The sequence below is a fragment of the Elephas maximus genome, chromosome 11 (assembly GCF_024166365.1).
Source record: "Elephas maximus indicus isolate mEleMax1 chromosome 11, mEleMax1 primary haplotype, whole genome shotgun sequence".
NCBI lineage: Eukaryota > Metazoa > Chordata > Mammalia > Proboscidea > Elephantidae > Elephas > Elephas maximus.
Genome location: NC_064829.1, coordinates 86,790,468 through 86,810,535, shown reverse-complemented (window position 1 = coordinate 86,810,535; position 20,068 = coordinate 86,790,468). Strand labels below are relative to the sequence as shown.

General features: G+C 48.3%; 1 protein-coding gene across 3 annotated transcripts in view; it reads left to right on the top strand.

Moving 5' to 3' along the window:
* SLC66A2 (solute carrier family 66 member 2) overlaps positions 1 to 20,068 on the top strand; it is a 50,337-nt gene that overhangs the window by 25,830 nt on the left and 4,439 nt on the right. For all 3 annotated transcript variants that reach the window (XM_049900523.1, XM_049900522.1, XM_049900521.1), the window contains one exon: positions 9,487 to 9,703. In XM_049900523.1, coding sequence (XP_049756480.1) covers positions 9,487 to 9,703 — 217 coding nt within the window. The remainder of the gene's footprint in view (positions 1 to 9,486; positions 9,704 to 20,068) is intronic.

Below are 20,068 nucleotides of genomic sequence, written 5' to 3'. Positions count from 1 at the left end.
CCCACCACCGGGGTCTCAGCAATGGGGGCCAGGAACTCCTGCTCCGGCCTCGTTCTTTTTCCTGCTCTAAAAGAGAAAAGCTGGTCAGGTCTGGGGAGAGTCTTTGGGGGATTCCGACCCCTCTCCGCCCCCCAGGGCCTACTGCACCGCCGGGAAGTAGGGTATCAGGCCTCTCCATTCGAGTGCAGTGACGGTCAATGCTCGTAAAGTGTCCTGTGCGCACGAAGCTTGAGCAGGTGACAAGTGGAGCTGCTTTCACTATTGTGATACATGTGTGACATATGGGGTAATTTCCAGGGTTCCTTAAACCTTGGTCTTTTAAAAAAAAAATTTTAACGCAGAACTCTAGAATAGGCTTGTCCCACATTCTTGGGTAAGATTACCAGCCAAGTTTAGAAATCTCATGCTGATTTTTAGTAATGGAGTGGGAGCTGGATCCTCACCCATTAGCTAATTTCTTTTACTGAGCCAGTGAGAAACGTCGATGGGACATTCCTCTGTTGTGGGGGGTATTAATCTGGGAATTCACGGACACAACTTAGATCCAGAGGACTGCCTGGGGAAGGTCCTGGATCTTTTAACCCCTGAGGCCACAGCTTGTGAATTTATGGAAAACCTAACCTTGATTTACAAAAGGAGACTGCTAGGTCGTTAGTGTGGTAAATGTTAAGTGCTCACACTCAGCAGGGTCCAGGCAAGGACATGCCGTGTTTGGTTTTGGGCTGCCTGGCTTCACAGTGCTGCTCGCCCGTCCGTATGCCGGGTGTCTGTGGTTCCCTGGCTGGGGGACACGGGGCTCCGGTCTGCAAACACTCCCTCTCCTTCTGCATTTGAGACATTCCCTCCCTGCAGACAAGTCACCAGCCAGAGGTGCATCTTTGAGAATTTCCTGTTGGGTCGGGTTCAGGAGGAGCGAATAGCACAGCTGTGGGCTGGTGCAGGAAGGGCAGAGGGCAGGAGTGGGTCAGTGTGCTTTCTGCTGTCCCGTTCTGCCTGGTGGGCTGGGTGCAGAAAGCCGCCGGGCTGTGTTTGCTCCTGCCTCTCTTCTCCACTGATCTGCTTTTGCATCTTTGCCAAAAGTGAGTTGTCCGTTATGTGTGGGTTCATTTCTGGACTCTGTTCTGTTGCATTGACTTTCTTCTCTGTCCTCTGCTCCAGTCCTCAGAGACAGCTGCAGTGGGTGGGGGGATGTCAGTCTTAATATCTGCCTAGGTCAAATGCTGCTTCTTCTGACCACCCTGCTGGGTCTTCAGAGACCAGCTGTTCCTAGTCAGTGGCAGAAGATCGAAGCTAGCGAGAGCAGTGAGTGTCTCCACAGACCCTGAAATGCAGCATCTCAAAGCATCTTGGCTGAGACTCCTATGTCCTCCCAAGGGGCGTTCTGCCTTCCCAGCAAGGAGGAGGAGGTGGTGCTGGGAAGTGGGGCCTCCTCCCACGTAACCACCTTGAAGCTCTAAGACTCAGGAGATGGAAAAGTAGTTTCTCCTCACAGAAAACTTGGGGATCCCTAGCGTGTGGAACCTGTAGAAGCTGTGAGCCTCTGACCAGAGGACCTAGAGGAAGTGTGTGCCCATCCTTCTATTCTAAGAGACCCATGGGTAATGGGAAGGCAGCAAACTTTAGAACTTATAATGTGATGCTAGGGCAGAGTGGGTTAAACTCTGGGCTCTGGGTTCAAATCCCAGCTCCAGCACCAGCACACTGTGGGACTGGATGGGTTTTTAACCTCCAGTGATAATTAAATGAGCTAATACATATAAAGTGTCAAAACAGGCCTGGCACGGAACAAGTGCTTAAAAACGGGCTTGATACTCAGCAGACGCCAAAGAAATATTTATTGAATGAGGGAGAATGAACAAGTTGCACGTGATGTCCTGAACAAAGCAGGGAGTAATTGTTGTCCTGATAGAGCACGGTCTAGTTTGAGACATTTCCTCATAAAGGGTGTTAGGTTTGAAAGAGGGCCAGTAAGAATGTCAGCAAGTGGTTTGAGAGTTAAATCTTCTAAGCAGAATGGGGATCAGAACTTCTCTTCAGATCATTTCCAGGAACTGGAGAAGAGAGGCTGGGTCTCAAAGGGAGCAGGCTCCATGTGGAGTGAACTCACCTTTCAACAAAGCATCAGGCAGTACTGCTACCATGTTCAAACCTCAGACGCAGCTCTGGGAACTTGGACTTGCACTAGGAGGACGACTTGGTGAGGAACTGGAGCACTATCTCTACTTCATCGGTAGTCAGTGCTGAATGAGCCTGACAGGCAGGGCAGGGGCCTGCTTCCCAGCTCCAGGCAGTTCAGGTGTTTTTTTCCCCCTCTAACTGCTTTATTGAGACATAATTGGCGTATAATAAACTGTACATATTTAAAGTGTATTATTTGGTAAGTTTTGACGTATGTATACCATCATGAAACTGTCACCCAGATTAAGGTAATGAACATATCTGTCACCCCCAGAAGTTTCCTCATGCCTCTTTGTAATCCCTAACCACCCCTTCCCACCCAGGCACCCCTAATCTGCTTTCTGTCACTCTACATTCATTTGCATTTTGCATTTACTAGAATTTTATATAGATGGAATCATACAGTATGTACTCTGTTTTGTCTGGCTTCTCTCACTCAGTGTGATTATTTTGAGATTTGTTCATGGTGTGGTATCAATAGTCCATTCCTTTTTACCACTGGGTAGTATTGCATTATATGGAGCTACCACCATTTTTTGTTTAGTTACTGGTTGATGGACATCTGGGTTGTTGCCAGTTTTTGGCTATTACAAATAACGCTGCTGTGAACATTTGTGTACAAGTCTTTATATGAACATGTACTTTCTTTTCTCTTGGGTAAATACCTAGGAGTGGACTGCCTGGATCATATGGTAAGTGTATGTTTAACTTTTTAAGAAAACTGCCAAACCATTTTTCAAAGTGGTTTTTCCATTTTGCATTCCCACTGCCTTGTGTGAGAGTTCCAGTTGCTCCACATCCTCATCAACACTTTGTATGGACAGCTTTTTATTTTTAGCCATTTCAATAGGTGTGTGGCAGTATGTCATTGTGGTCTTAATTTGCATTTCACTAATGACTAATGAACAACTTTTCATATGTTTATTTTTTGTCCTTTTTATCTTCTTTGGTGACTTGTCCAAATCTTTCTGCCGATTTTTAAATTATGTTATTTGTATTTTTATTACTGAGTTGTAAGAGTTTTTTACATATTCTGGATACAAACCCCTTATGGATATATGATCGGCAAATATTTTCTCCCAGTCTGTGGTGTGTCTCTTCATTCTCTTGATAATATTTTTGAAAAGCAGTAGTTTTTACTTTTGATGAAATCTAGTTTATCAGTTTGTTTTTGGATCATTCTTTTGGTATCATGTCTAAGAAATCTTTGCTTAATCCAGGATCACAAAGGTTTTCTCTTAGTAGTTATACATTTAGGACTGTGACCCATTTTGAGTTAATTTTTGTTTATAGTGTGAGGTATGGATCCAAGTTCATTGTTTTTTGAGTATGGGTATCCAGCTGGTGTACCACCCTTTGTTGAAAAGACTATCTTTTTCCACTGAATTGCCTTTGTATCTTTGTTGAAAATCAGTTATCCTTGTGTGAGTCTATTTCTGGACTCTGTTCTGTTGCATTGATTTATTTATCTATCTTTATGCCAAGACCTACCATACTGTCTTGATTACTATAGCTTTATAAGTCTTGAAACCAGGTAGTGACAATCCTCCAACTTTGTTCTTCCTTTTCATACTTATTTTGGCTCTTTTAGGTCTTTACATTTCTATATGAATTTTAGAATCAGTTTGTCAATTTCTATAATGAAGTCTACTGGGATTTTGTTTGGGATTGTCTTGAATCTATAGGTTACTTAGGGGAGAATTGACATGGTGACAGTTGTGCAGAAAAGTGTTAACAGAGCAGGCCTGAGGCAGTTATCCTTAGAAAGATCTGCTTGCAAGGTTGGCCCTTGGCTGATGTCTGAGAACTTTGATTTTGGGAGAGTTCCCACCACTTCCTGATAAAAAATGGATGTTTAACCTTCTTCCCAGAAGCAGTGCTGACTTGGATGAATGATTCCTTTTGCTTCCTTCACTCTGGATTAGGGCTGCTGCTAGTTGGGCTTTCCCTGGGCAGCAGAGAAAATCAGGCCGTTCTGCTCCTCACATCAAACCTACTCCCCAGAGTGAGTCTTGCCCTCCACTTGTCCTTTTGCTCACCTGCGGATCCCTGCTGTTCCCCTGCTGCTCTTTGGAGCTCTCCTCCAACAGTCCATCTGTGGTCAGTACATGAATAGAGGCTGTGTAGATTGCGTTACTAAGCTTCTCCATAGACCATGGTGGTCAGTGTGTGACTGGTGGTTGTATAGAGTGTGTTGCTAAGTTTCCCAGGGCCCGTTTTAGAGGAAGACCTGTTGCCTTGACTTCAGTGATGAGGCATGGGACTAGCTGGCATGAACTAGCAGGCTGAGATGGAGTTGGACATTCATTCACTTGTTAAAGGCCATAGACAGGGATGAATGGCCACACTGGGAGACCGAGGACATTACACCGAACCATCAGTCTACCATTGCCTTGGAAACACACACCAGGATCATCAACAGCCTCTCATTCCCCTTGACTGTAAAACACATTTGTTTTCTTTTCTTCTCCCAGGCATGCAATAAATGTCCTTACAACATTCATGAGGACTGATTTGCCTTTGGTGAGTCACCAATATGTCATTTTGGTGGTGCTGTCCCTGGTGCTGAAACATGTTTCTACTGGTTCAGAAACAATGATAAACCCAAATCCTGAAAGAGAGACTACTGTGCTTCCTATAACAGGCAGGGAACAGACTTCTGGGAGAGAGTATTGATTATTATCTGTCCTTCCTTCGTGGACTCAGCTCAGATCTCACCTCCTTCGAGACAGAATAATCTCACCCCTTCCTGTTCTCATAGTGAACTTCATCCTTATCTTTAAAGTATGGCTGCAAATCATCCTGCACTGGTTGTCCTTGCAAGTCAGGGAGCTTGTAATCTGTGTTGTTCTCTGACACCCAGCAAAGTGTTTCTGCACATGGGAATGTTTGTCAAATCAGTGTTGAGTCCTTTTATTCCTGATACTAGCTTTTTACTAGTACACACACACACACACACACACACACAGACATCCTCCAGGACCTTTGGAGAAAACAACCTTTATTTATTCATTCAAAACATTTGTTTGGTTCCATCTTTTCCTAACTATGTAACTGTGACCAAATTATGTGACTTTTTTGTTTCTAAGTTTCCTATCTCACAGGGAGATAATGATGAAATCTAATGAGTTGTTTGTTTTTTTGTGGTTGAGTTGTTGAAGTTTTCTATATATTTTAGAGATTAGACCCTGTAAAAATGGCATGGGGGTGGTGTCTGACCTCCTCTACCTTCCCAAGGGGAAGGAGAATCAAGATCAACAGCTCAAGGCTGATTCCTATGAGGCAGAGGTCAGACATGCCTCCTCTCTCCACCGCCTTTATCAATTCTGACATCAGCTGTCACTCCCATGGCACTCTCTACTTCTATGCTGGGTTCGATAATTCATGCAGTGGCCACAGAGAACTCACAGGCTGTACTCACAGTTATGGGGTTTATTAGGGAAGTAATGGGTTACAATCCAGGCTCAGGAACACTCAAGGATACAGTTTTTCCATCAGGACAGCTTTTTCCCAGCCTTTCACAGACATGCCTCTCCCTGGCTTTAGGCCTCTGCTCAAAGACACTCAGCTTTCTCTGTCCATGGGCCAGGAAGCCCACCACTCTGTCTGCTGCTGAGTCTCTCCTGCCACTGCTTCTCACCATCTTCAGGGTTATAGCTCACTCTCTTTCTGTCTCCTGGTCCGAGGAGCCTCCCAGCACAGGAATCCTGGGTCCAAAGCGCACCAGGTCCTGGCTTTTCTTCCCTGGCGGTAGTGGGATTCTCTCTTTCCTGCCTCTGGGGTGGCTTATTTCATGCCCAATTGGATGGCAAAACTGACCAATCCCCTTCGTGGGCTACAATTACCCTATCTGCACAGTCCCACCCAATCACCTGGGTGGGAGTTACAAGACCATGGTGAGAAAGGGCACACAAAACCAATCTACCACACCGCAGACCCTTATCAGATATGTTGTTTCTGAAGATTTTTTTCCCAGTCTGTAGGTTGCCTTTTTACTCATTTGGTAAAGCCTTTTGATGAGCATAAGTACTTAATTTCTATGAGGTCTCAATGATCTAACTTGTCTTCTGCTATTTGTACATTTGTAGTTATATTAGCCTATTTAAAAAAAATAGGTCTCATAGTTTTCTCCTAGGAACTTTATAGTTTTACGTTTAACATTCAGGTCTTTGATCCATTTTGAGTTAATTTTTGTGTATGGTGTGAGGTATGGGTTCTGTTGCGTTTTTCTGTGTGTGGAAAGCACTTTATTAAAGAGACTGTTCTGTGTTGAATGGACTTTGACCCATTGTTGAAAATCCTTTGTCCATAAATGGATGGATTTATTTCTGGGTTCTGAACTCTATTCCACTGGTCTATGTGTGTGTCACTGAACCAATACCAAGCTGTTTCAATTACAGTGGCTTTATAATATGTTTTGATATTGGGGAGTGTGAGGCCTCCTGTTTTATTCTTGTTCTTCAATATTGCCCTGGCTATTGAGGGCCTCAATGATGGAATCTGTATTGTTGAATTTGGGGATAGTAGGTGAGTTTTCACTTTTAAGAAGCTAGAGTTGTATCTGGTGCTGTAGTTGGTACTCAGTAAGAGTTAACTGCTGTTGTCATTACTGATATTGTGTGCGAGGCCATCTGAAGGTGTTAGCTGCACCTGGTTCAGAGAAGTAGTGTCCGAGGATGAATCTGTGCCAGAAGAAGTTGGGCCCTGGACTGGGCTTAAGGAGCCTGGATTTGGCTTGGGTACATGACTCCATGGAGCATGGGTCTCTCCTTTGGTCAGATGGTGGTGCTAGTACCATGGGGGGTGTTGGGGTCCCATGAGCTCCATGAGGAGCCTAGTCTCTAGCAGCCTTGGGTGGAAGTCTTAGCCTCTTCCTCTCTGCAGCTCCTGCAGCCCCTCATGGGCCCTCAGCCTCACTCATGTGGTTCTGCTGAGGTGGACGTGGCTCCTGAGAATGCTCTGTGTCCAGAGCATGTGGCACCTGGCCATCAGGACCAGACCTGAGCAAGTTCCTTGGTATATCGGTATATCAGGCCTCTGAGGTTTTGTGTCTGCAGTGCCATTACCACATACAGGTGCTTTAGGGAGAAAAGCAGTAGTTAGAGGGAAGAATTGAATTATGCTGAGTAGCATTCTGAGCCTCTGGTGACAGCGGTCAGCTGTGATGTCCTCACTGTTGATGCTGACTTGCATGTGTATGGTTTGCTCCATGGCTGTGAGATGTGGGGCTGAGATGTGTCATGAAGGTGTTGGCGCAGCCAGGCTGCAACCTGGAAGAGCATGTGATGAGAGTGTCTTGAGTGTCTGGAGCTGTCTGTGAGTCCAGGAGCCAATGTAATGACATGCAGCAGTGCAGAGGGCAGGAAGGTCTCAGTGGCCTAGTGTGTTCAGATTTGAGGATAGTGAATCCTAAAAAACCCCTTGAGCTTGGCAACGGGGAGCTAAGGGATCAGGACAAAAAAAAAAAAAAAAAGAATTAAAATATTATGGCTTTTGCATTGGTTCCTTGTTGGAATAATAATATCATAGATGTGTTGGGTTAGATGAAATATATTATCAACATCAATCTGGTTTCTTCCTTCTCAAAATTTGCCTCCTAGAAAATTTAAACTCAGGTTGTGGCTTCTGCTACAGTTCTGCCGGGCTGTGTGGTCCAGCCCTTTGGACATCTTGCTCACGGTTTGGTCCGCGACACGCCACCTCTCGGTCTCTGATGCTATCCCTCCTGCCCCTTGTACCCCAGGGCACTTGCTGTTACCTTGTTCTTTGAGCTTTAATTGTTTTGTGTCGTGTTCCCACTAGGTTTCCTCCCTTCAGCTTGATTGTGGGCTCTCTAAGGGCAGGAGCTGTTCCAACATGTCTCGTGTCACTGAACTTCCTGCACACTCAGACTCTGTCTTTCCTGCGAGCATTTTCCTGGTAGTCATTTGCCAGCTTCTTCCCTCCTGGAGAACCTAGAAGCTAGAATTGACTTCAGACTCAGTTTCCCAAATGCCAGCTGGACACTGCATCCCTACCCCCCACCTCCTGCATCCCTCCTGGACCCCCATGTGCTTCGTCCTTCTTGGACTCCCCTTTCCTCACCATGTCTTGTGTTCCTTTTGGACTCTCCCCCATGTCCCGTGTCACTATGAGACACCCCTGTGCCCTGCATCCCTTTGGACTCCCCTCCCCCCCATGTCCTTCATCTGCATGCAACCCTAGTTTTCTGTGTCCCTGGCTCCCTGTCCATGCCCTGGGCCCCAGGTCCCCAGGCTGACCTTGGTGCTGCAGCTGGGGCCACCTCTGTGAGGCACTCAGGCCACTCCCTACCATTTCCGTGGTGACGCCTGTGCTACCCTGCCTGACCCTGGAACCTGCAAGCCATGCTCCCCAGCCAACTTCTCACTGCCTCAGCTGCTCACTGACACCCCCAGAACTAGTGGCTGTGTCACCTAGGATGCAGGAGTGGACTAAGGTGGCACACCTCGGGGTGAGGGGGGCAGGCATTTCTGTGTGTAGCAGACTGCCTCCAGCCCTCACCTGTTGCTCTGGGACCTCTTGCCTGTGTCCATGCTGCAGCCACTGGGCAGCCTTTCCCTCTGCCAGGGCTGCCCCACCCCTCCACTGCACTCTGCCAGGTGCCCCTCTCCCCTCCAGGTCCACTGTCTGGCCCTCCTGCTTCAGGCTCTTCTCTGCCCATCTCTGCTCTGGTACCTTCTATGAGCCTTGTTTAATTTACTGATTTGGGTGAGCTCTTACAAATTCGGTTCCTATGGAATGCATCTGTGGAGCAAACTCTGTTGTTACAGCAACTAACCTCAGTCGGTTCTCATTATCCACAGATTCTGTATTTGCAAAGTCACCTACTCACTAAAATTTACTTGTGGCCTGAAAATCAATGCTTGTGGTGCTTCCACAGTCATTCACAGACAGGTCCAGAGTGGTCACCCACCACACAACAGGGCTGGTTTGGCGTTGGCGGGACTTTATAGACCATCACTGCCGTGAATAACGAGAATCGAGTGTGGGTAGTGATGATAACTATATACGTTAATTGTGCTCTTACTCTGAGCTGAACTCACTTAACCCTCAAGGCCATCCTAGTACTTCCCTTTCCACTGCAGACATGGGATACAGGGGGACTCGACCTGAGGCCAGCAGCTCAAAGGTGGGCGACTGGGCTTTCAGCAGGGCAGTGAGGCCCCAGGGCCTGTGAGTTGGTGCCCTGCTGGGGCTCCCGCACCTGTGAACTGAGTCACGCTGTGCTGAGCCTGTCCCCACGTGCAGCAGGGCAGCGGCCACCCTCATGCTTTCCCTTTGCCCTAGACTTTGACCTGCACCACTTCTGGCGCTGGAGCAGCTTCATGGACTACGTGCAGTGCGTGCTGGCCTTCTCAGGTGTGGCGGGCTACATCACCTACCTGTGCATCGACTCGGCCCTCTTTGTGGAGACTCTGGGCTTCCTGGCCGTGTTCACTGAGGCCATGCTGGGCGTGCCGCAGCTGTGCCGCAACCACCGCCACCGGTCAACTGAGGGGATGAGGTAGGACGGCGTGCGGCTGCAGAGGCACACCTTGCACCTGCTGCTTTGTTTCCAAGCTTGCTGAGGAGTTCACCTCTGGCCCTCTGGCTTATGAGTGGGCCCATTAGGATGACGGGCATCGCCTTGTGGGCCGAAATCCTCATACACACAGGTAACAGCCTCCACACCTGTGAGCAGCTCCTTAGGGTGGCAGAGGATGAGGCTATGGAGCGGAGAGAGGGAGGGGTGCCCATCCTGTGCAGACCGGTGTCCCCAGACAGGAGGGGTGCATGTGGGGAGCACGGCTGTCATCCTTGTAAATGCAGGAGTGCTGGTGCCAGACAGACCCCAAAGCCATGCAGCGGAGTCATTGGCCCCACCCAGGCCTGAATGTCCTCACTCATCAGAGCTGGGGTTAGTGCTGGACCCACCCGGGTCACCTCAAGCTGTCCGGCACGCATCATTGGTGGCCCACACACCTTCTTGAGGAAAGGGTCCTCCCCTCTGATAGAGGCCTACCTTGCCCCATGCCTCCCAACAGCCGGCCCCCGGGTGGGCACTTGCCTGCATCCTGCAAGCCCCAATCTTGCTGAGCCGCAGCAGCCCTGGCACCTTTTGCACACATAGGTTCCCTGCCCACCTCCAAGTTAGCCCCCAGGGGTGGGGTGCAGATGGGTGTTGTCAGGGGTCTCCTGGGTGGTTTGAAGGTGGCTGGGGTGCAGGAATTCCTGCCTGCAGCACTTGGGTGGCCCTGACTGCACCGTCCTAACGAGTCTGTCCCCCCTCACCCACTGAACAAGCCACTGGAGGTGGGGTCTATGTCCCCAATTGTCTCCCCAGAATCTGGTGCAGTGTTTGGCAGATTACACAGTTCAGCAAATGTTTATTAAAGAAGGGAAGAGTGGGTGCTCTAGCTCGCACTGAGAGATAGGAGAGCACTGGGGGACACTGGTCTTTGTGGGGGATCTGACAGTTTAGGCAGGTGGCCGATCATCTAATTCTTGGGGAGTCTGATGCATCACAGCCCAGGCTGCGGGGCCTGTCTTGGGCAGCTGTCAATCCGATATGGGAGGCATCAAAGCAGAGCCTCTCCCTACTGCAGCTTCCAGGCCACTGGAGGTCCATGTTGCTCTGCAGAAACTGCCGGCAGTATCTGTGTTTCCAGCTAGAGGCTCAGCTGCTTCTCTTGGAAGGTGACGCTGTGACGGAGGAGCAGGCAGGAGTGGTCTGTGAGCATTTGTCTTTGGAACAAGGGCTGGCAGAGTGGCGATGTGGTGGCGCAGCTGGTGGGGGGAGCAGCATCCCTCAGACCCCATCCTGACCTCAGCCCTTCTCCTCCTGTGGCTTTTCCTCCCCCTCTTCTGGGCGGGCTGGGTGCAAGGAGAGCAAGATCAGGGAGAATTCCAGGGAACAGCCTGACGAGGTGCAGAGCCCCCTGAGTGGTGGATCCTTCTGGCCCTCCTAGGAGTACAGGTTTGTGAAGGACCCTCCTTTGGCATTTGTGCCAGATGCTGCTGGGCACCCAGGGGCTCTCTGGCCACACATGGGGTGGAGGGGAGGAGTTACTGGTGGTCACAGCCCCTTTGGGGGTATGACGAGGGACCAGGCAGAGGCATCGTCAAGACCGTGACCCCCCCCCCCCCCGCCAGCCTCACTGCAGAGCGGGGAGACCTGTGCAGTTACCTCTCCCGGTGCACTTTCTGCTTCATGTGATTTCAGTTATTATCCAGTGTCCTTCTGTTTGAGCCTGGGAGGAGCTTTTAAAGCTCCTGGGATTTGTGGGTATCCTTCTTCCCCAAGGCAGCATGGTTACTGTGGTGTGCAGCCTGGTTTGGGTCTAGCTGAAGGTTTGTCAGCCTGTGGCCTCTTGGAGCCCCATGTCACTGGGCCAGCACACTGTGCGGTGGGTGTCCTACGTTGCTGGGCCACAGGCTGGAGATAACACCTGGCCCCTGAGGCGTTGGTCCGTCCTCTGGACACGGCTTAGCCCTCCCTTCCTCCGTGTGCCCTGCCACACTGTCTTGTTCCTCTGTGCTTCTTCGTGCCCCCTCCCCTCCACCTGTGTTGGAGTGGGGCGAGCTGCAGGCCCACCTCGGGGTTCTCCCTCAGCCACTATCAAATGCAGCTCACAGGCTCTCAGTGCCAGCTGTGATGTTAGCAAATGCCTGTTGAATTATTCTGATTCAGGGGGCCTGTGGGAGATCATGGAGGTGCCTTTGTGCTCCAGCCCTCTAAGATGGAGCATTATGTTGCCACTGGATCAGTTGGGACAGGGGATTCTTGAACCATTGTTGTCATTTCCAAACTTGAGTCTGATAGAGTGTACGTGCTTCCTGGTGCAAAACCCTCCGGGGCATAAAACCATGTATTTAAAATGTGTACACACACGTGCGTGCTTATATATACACACATTAAACCAGGATTTTGGTGGGAGTGGTAATCTAAGCCTAAGAAATGACAGCATGAAGTTTTCCTCTGAGGACCTTCTAACTCCCTGGTCTGAGATAGGGGAGGTGTACATCCCTCCTAGAATCTGCTCAGGACTGTTGGCCTCAACTCTGGTTGAAGTAGAAGATCAGTAAGATGTTTAAGATGACATCAGGGACTGGCATTGTGAGAATATGAAGGAACCTGTGAATGTCTATTTACATAGATTGTAACTTTCCTTGGCTCATGTCAGACCTCCTTCTGCAAAGTCCTGCTTCACAGATTTGTTTAAAGGATGTGTGCATACACGTGCATGTACACACACACACATGCATATGGACAAACATGAGCACACACATATATGCACCCGTGTGCATATGCACGCACGCAGCACACAGCACAGTCACACATGCGTGCATATAGGCACATGAGCACACTCACAGATGCACAGTTGTATGCACACACATGCACACAGCACACATATGTATATGACACACGAGCACACACATGCACACTTGTCTGCACATGCACGCACATAGCACACTCACACATGTATATGAACACATGAGCACACTCACACATGCACACTTGTATGCACACACACGAACACAGCATACTCATGCATGCACCACATGCATGCACACGGATTTTCTGCCTTGGAGCAGAGGATTTCTTGTTGCTGCCATAGATATTTTTGAATTCTGATTTCTTCTGAAATATATTAAGTGGTTGTGGCTTCTGAACAATGACAAAAAAAAATGACAAAGCTTTTGAAAAGCTATTTTGAAATCACTAATTAATGAAGCATTCAAAAGATGACTGGGGAAGAGCTGCCTCCTCAAAGTAGAGTCGGCCTTAATGACGTGGATGGAGTCGAGCTTTCGGGACCTTCATTTGCTGATGTGGCATGACTCAAAATGAGACGAAACAGCTGCAAACATCCCTTAATAATCGGAACCTGGAATGTACAAAGTAAGAATCTAGGAAAATTGGAAATCATCAAAAATGAAATGGAACGCATAAACATCAATATCCTAGGCATTAGTGAGCTGAAATGGACTGGTATTGGCCATTTTGAATTGGACAATCATATAGTCTACTATGCTAAGAATAACAACTCAAAGAGGAATGGTGTTGCATTCATCGTCAAAAAGAACGTTTCAAGATCTATCCTGAAGTACAAAGCTGTCAGTGATAGGATAATATCCATACGCCTACAAGGAAGACCAGTTAATATGACTATTATTCAAATTTATGCACCAACCACTAGGGCCAAAGATGAAGAAATAGAAGATTTTTATCAGCTGCTGCGGTCTGAAATTGACTGAACATGCAATCAAGACGCATTGATAATTACTGGCGATTGGAACGTGAAAGTTGGAAACAAAGAAGAAGGATCAGTAGTTGTAAAATATGGCCTTGGTGATAGAAACAATGCCGGAGATCGAATGATAGAATTTTGCAAGACCAATGACTTCTTCATTGCAGATACCTTCTTTAACAAACATAAATGGCGACTATACATATGGACCTCGCCAGATGGAACACATAGAAATCAAATTGACTACATCTGTGGAAAGAGACGATGGAAAAGCTCAATATCATCAGTCAGAACAAGGCCAGGGGCCGACTGTGGAACAGACCATCAATTGCTCATATGCAAGTTCAAGCTGAAACTGAAGAAAATCAGAGCAAGTCCACCAGAGCCAAAATATGACCTTGAGTATATCCCACCTGAATTTAGAGACCATCTGAAGAATAGATTTGATGCATTGAACACTGGTGACCGAAGACCAGACGAGTTGTGGAATGACATCAAGGACGACATACATGAAGAAAGCAAGAGGTCATTGAAAAGACAGGAAAGAAAGAAGAGGCCAAGATGAATGTCAGAGGAGACTCTGAAGCTTGCTCTTGAGTGTTGAGCAGCTAAAGCAAAAGGAAGAATTGATGAAGTAAAAGAACTGAATAGAAGATTTCAAAGGGCCTCTCGAGAAGACAAAGTAAAGTATTATAATGACATGTGCAAAGAGCTGGAGATGGAAAACCAAAAGGGAAAAACACGCTTGGTGTTTCTCAAGCTGAAAGAACTGAAGAAAAAATTCAAGCCTCGAGTTGCAATAGTGAAGGATTCCATGGGGAAAATATTAAACGACGCAGGAAGCATCAAAAGAAGATGGAAGGAATACACAGAGTCATTATACCAAAAAGAATTAGTCAATATTCAACCATTTCAAGAGGTGGCATATGATCAGGAACCGATGGTACTGAAGGAAGAAGTCCAAGCTGTTCTGAAGGCATTGGAAAAAAACAAGGCTCCAGGAATTGATGGAATATCAATTGAGATGTTTCAACAAACAGATGCAGCACTGGAGGTGCTCACTCATCTATGCCAAGAAATATGGAAGACAGCTTCCTGGCCAACCAACTGGAAGAGATCCATATTTATGCCTATTCCCAAGAAAGGTGATCCAACTGAATGTGGAAATTATAGAACAATATCATTAATATCACATGCAATAAGACCAGACTTAATGGTCTGACTGAGACTGGAAGGACCCAGGTGGTCATGGCCCTCAGACCTTCTGTTGCCCCAGGACAGGAACCATTCCCGAAGCCAACTCTTCAGACATGGATTGGACTGGATAATGGGTTGGAGAGGGATGCTGGTGAGGAGTGAGCTTCTTGGATCAGGAGGACACTTGAGACTATGTTGGCATCTCCTGCCTGGAGGGGAGATGATGGGGGGAGGGGGTTAGAAGCTGGCAAAAAGGACACGAAAAGAGAGAGTGGAGGGAGAGAGCAGGCTGTCTCATCAGGGGGAGAGTAATTGGGAGTGTGTAGCAAGGTGTATATGGGTTTTTGTGTGAGAGACTGACTTGATTTGTAAACTTTCACTTAAAGCACAGTAAAAATTATTTAAAAAAAAATCACATGCAAGCAAAATTTTGCTGAAGATCATTCAAAAATGGCTGCAGCAGTATATCGACAGGGAACTGCCAGAAATTCAGGCCGGTTTCAGAAGAGGACGTGGAACCAGGGATATCATTGCTGATGTCAGATGTATCCTGGCTGAAAGCAGAGAATACCAGAAGGATGTTTACCTCTGTTTTATTGATTATGCAAAGGCATTCGACTGTGTGGATCATACCAACTATGGATAACACTGCAAAGAATGGGAATGCCAGAACACTTAATTGTGCTCATGAGGAACCTGTACATAGATGAAGAGGCAGTTGTTCGGACAGAACAAGGGGATACTGATTGGTTTTAAGTCAGGAAAGGTGTGCGTCAGGGTTGTATTCTTTCACCATACCTATTTAATCTGTATGCTGAACAAATAATACGAGAAGCTGGACTACGTGAAGAAGAACGGGGCATCAGGATTGGAGGAAGACTCATTAACAACCTGCGTCATGCAGATGACACAACCTTGCTTGCTGAAAGTGAAGAGGACTTGAAGCACTTACTAATGAAGATCAAAGACCACAGCCTTCAGTATGGATTACACCTCAACGTAAAGAAAACAAAAATCCTCACAACTGGACCAATGAGCAACATCATGGTAAACGGAGAAAAGATTGATGTTGTCAAGGATTTCATTTTACTTGGATCCACAATAAACAGCCACGGAAGCAGCAGTCAAGAAACCAAAAGACCCATTGCATTGGGTAAATCTGCTGCAAAGGACCTCTTCAAAGTGTTAAAGAGCAAAGATGTCACCCTGAAGACGAAGGTGGGCCTGACCCAGGCCATGGTATTTTTAATCGCATCATATGCATGTGAAAGCTGGACAATGAATAAGGAAGACCGAAGAAGAGTTGAATTGTGGTGTTGGCGAAGAATATTGAATATACCATGCACTGCCAAAAGAACGAACAAATCTGTCTTGGAAGAAGTGCGGCCAGAATGCTCCTTAGAGGCAAGGATGGCGAGACTGCATCTTACATACTTTGGACATGTTGTCAGGAGGGATCAGTCCCTGGAGAAGGACATCATGCTTGGCAGAGTACCGGGTCAGCGGAAAAGAGGAAGACCCTCAACGAGGTGGATTGACACAGTGGCTGCAACAATGAGCTCAAGCATCACAATGATTGTAGGGATGGCGCTGGACCAGGCAGTGTTTTGTTCTATTGTGCATAGGGTCCCTACGAGTCAAAACCGACTCGACAGCACCTAACAACAACAACAACAATAATTAATGAAGCAAGATCTAAAAGGCAAATTCTGTAAGAGTATTTGCATTCTTCTTCCTCCACTTTTTACCAGATGGAAGACTATTTCCTAACAAGCAATTATTGGAGAGCCAGGGGGCGGGGTGTAAAAGTTAAGAGGAAGCCAGCTATTTAAAAACTATCAACACCGGAACACATTATTATTAGAGTGGGAAAGGAATATATTGCAAAGCCAGTAGAGGTGTAGGAAAATATAAAGGCACAGAGCTTTAGAAAGCTGGTCCCTGGCTATGGCCACCCCAAGTGAAGGGAAGGAAGGAGGTTGGTGGGCCTGGGGCCAAGACCCCTCCCCAGGCAGGGCCGAGCATGGTTTGACCCTACAGCTGCCATCTCCCCTCTCCCCTTTGGGAGCCTGCGGGGCAATGAATTACTTAATATGGCCTTTTTAGCCATGGTCTTTGTGATTCTTACACAGTGATTGAGTAGGAGTATGCAAATTAAGTATATGGAACCTGTGATGGTTGAGATTATGTGTCAGCTTGGCTAGGCCATGATGGTTGTCCTTCATTTTATTTGTTGTGGATCTTGACGTCTACATGTTGATGAGGCAAGATTGGTGTGGGGTGTGTCTTGGGTGGCAGCCTTGCAGGAGCCTGTGACTCAAGTCTCACCCTTACTCAAGTTACACCCTTCCCTGCCTCCAGGTTATATATGTATATAAATGCTCTGGTGGGGCTCTCTCTCGCTCCCTCTGCATCTTCCAGTTAGTGATTGTCTAACTTCTGCCAGCAACCTATCATCTGACCTGATTTGCCAGCTTTGACAGCCTTGTGAGCCAGCAGCCGGTGGTCTCACCTGCCAGTTTGGGTTCATCAGCCCCTGCAGCCATGTGGGTCTGGAGAAGCCTACTCCTTATCTGCAGATTTGGGACTTGCTGGCTTTCACAACAGTGTGAGCCATTTCCTTGAGTTTTGTGAGAAGTTGCAGCAAATTATGGAACTTAAAAAGACAGGAAGGAGAGTGCTGAGGAGAGGGGGAATAGTTGGTGTTAGAGATGATGGAGTGGTACAGCAGCTTGGAAAACTTGGACCTTTGGGACATCTTTAACCTCTGCCTCATAGGAACCAGCTTTGTGCCGATCCTTACACAAAGAAATTATTCATTTGGAGCCGAAGCTCAGGCCCCCTCCTCAGGCCCTCTGCAAGGTCCCACATGACTCCCCGCTGGCACACTCCCACCAGCAGCACCAGGGAGGGAGCCTGTGCCCCTCACACATAGGAAGTGAACTTGCTGAGTTGTGGGTTCCGGCAGTCTGAGATGATGCCATGGGAGGCAGGTTGGGGCTGGCTAGAGCTTTCTGCCGCCCCAGTGGGCTGTCTGTGACCCGGTCCTCTGTGACCTGGTGGTCTGGGTGAAGCATTCTGTGAGGGCGGGCAGGGCTCAGTCAGGGCTGTGGGGAGGGGGCTTCAGCTCCCGCTTCAGCCCGACCTGTCTGGCCCCTGCAGGACTTTGGGGCTGAATGTCCGGGATCCCAGCCCACTCGCTGTGTCACCTTGGGTGTTCCATTCCCATGTCTCTGTCCTTGTCCAGAGCAGGGGGTCAGGGAGGCCCCTTGCCATGTTCTGGGGCCAAAGCAATGGGCATAGCGAGCAATGGGGACAACACGGCATTAGCTCCAGGGTGGCCCTCGGCAGCCACAAATCTGGCTGAAATCAGCCTGGCGCCACCTCCCGGCTCTTTGTGAGCCGTCCTGTCCATACCTGACTGCCCTGTGCCAGCAGTGCAGCCTGACACTGCCCAGTGTCTGGCCACCCACACCTGGGGCTCTGAATGCCCTTCCCCTAGGAGCCCCATGCCCCACTCTTGGCCAGTGCCCTCCTCAAGTAGCACCCTGGGGAGCAGTCCCTGCACCTTACACCTACCAGCAGCTCCATCCTCACCCACTCCTGTCTGTGCCTGGCACCTGGCACCCCACATCCCTGACCCTCACGCACCCCACTCCCCACGCTCTGTCCCATCCTGCACCTTGCCCCATGCTTTGCAAATTAAGCCACAGCCCGGAAAACTTCTCCACTATAATCATAATTTTCTGTTTTACAGTTGCCTTTTGTTGTCTGTGGAAAAGATGAATGTGGCTCAGATGGGCTCTTTTCATAATCTGGTTTTCTAGTAAGGTTTTAGAATAAGAGGACATTGAAGTCAAATTATGGCTTAAATGTGTTTTAAATTACAGCTTACTTCATATGTGATCCCCTTGGAAGAAAATAAGCTAGAAAGAAGGCTGGTTGACCTTACGCTACACACCGACAATGAGTCCAATTTCAGGGACGGAATTACTGGTTAGAGAATATATGGAGGCCCAAAAGGGAAGAAAGGCAGCCTGGGTTTGTATTGACTGTTTCCAGAACATTGGTCTCAGCCTTGACAATTGAAAACCTCCAATAAAACCCAGCAGTCCCGCTTATTACCCATAAACTGCTGAGCGTTTATCATGGCAGAAAATTGCCAAGCTGATTTAGCTTTGCTTTCTGAGTCATGGAAAGGTGGACTGTGTTTCGTTAGGGGAAACATCCTCTGGAAAATGTTTGCAAGTGGGGACAGTGTTGTGTTCTCATCCATTAGCTCTGAACTTACCACAGAGAAGAATGTGAAGGCATGTGTGTATGTGTACAAATGTTTTGTGTCCATGTGTGGTGTGTATATGTATGTGTGCCCGACTGTGTTGTGTTCATGGCTGTGTGGTGTGTGCTGAGTGTGGTGTGCATGTATGTGAATGCAGGTATGTGTGAGTGTGCATATGTGTGCATGCGTGTGTGATTGTATGTGCATGTGTGTGTGTGTTGGAACCCACTGTAAAGCCAGAGGGAAGAACCGTGAGTAGTGTTCCAGGGATGTCAAAAACCATCATTGGGGGCAGTCTTCAGCCCTAGAGAGATTTTTTTGCCTTTGTCCCTGGGGTTTGCACATTGAAGGAAGGAGGTGGAGTGCGGGCCTGGAGGAGGGGATAGTTTGGGACCGCACAGTGAGGAGGCAGCGAAGGCCTTGTAGGAAGGCTCCATGGAGCAGCTGAATGGGTTCAGAGCTGGATTTGGGGTCAGGCTATGGGTTTCAAATTGAATGCCATCTTCACCCTTTTCTCCCACTGGCTTTGGAGAAATTACTTAGTTCTGCCGAATCTCAGTTTTCCCACCTGGACGTAAGGAGAGTAATAAACACACGCTTGGGAAGGCAGTGAGAGCCCCAGAACGACCATAATGCAGCAGCTTGCATGGTCCTGCACTGCAGAGGAGACCCCAGAAGCAGTGGCCAGGGTCAGCACAGTGTGCCTGAGGGCTGAGGGGGAGCAGGCCAGAGCCCTGCAGGGGCTGAGTGGAGGAGTGGAGTCCGGCTAGGACTGGGATGCAGCACCTGGCCATGGCTCTGATCTGGGCTGTTGTCTCAGGCATTGTGGGCTTGCTGGATGGGCCAGCATCTGCCCCAGAGGTACCAACAGTGGTGTTTCGCTCACCAGGGCTGCCCTACTTCTGGGGTAGCCTGAGCTTCCGTGACATGATGTGCAGGTGTACCAGGGGTGCAAACCAGGAGACACCTGCAGGCTGCCCCAGACCTCAGTAGTGTTTTCCTCCCTGCCTTTTGGGTAGTCTGCACACTCCATCTTCCTTCCTGTCTCCTGGCCCAGCCTGACTTGGGAAGTCCTGCTTCTGCCTCCCACCCTGTCTCTGCCCCAGGAAGCCTTTCCTTGGCACATTAGCATTTGTTTTCTTGTTTATTTGGAGGGAGGGTC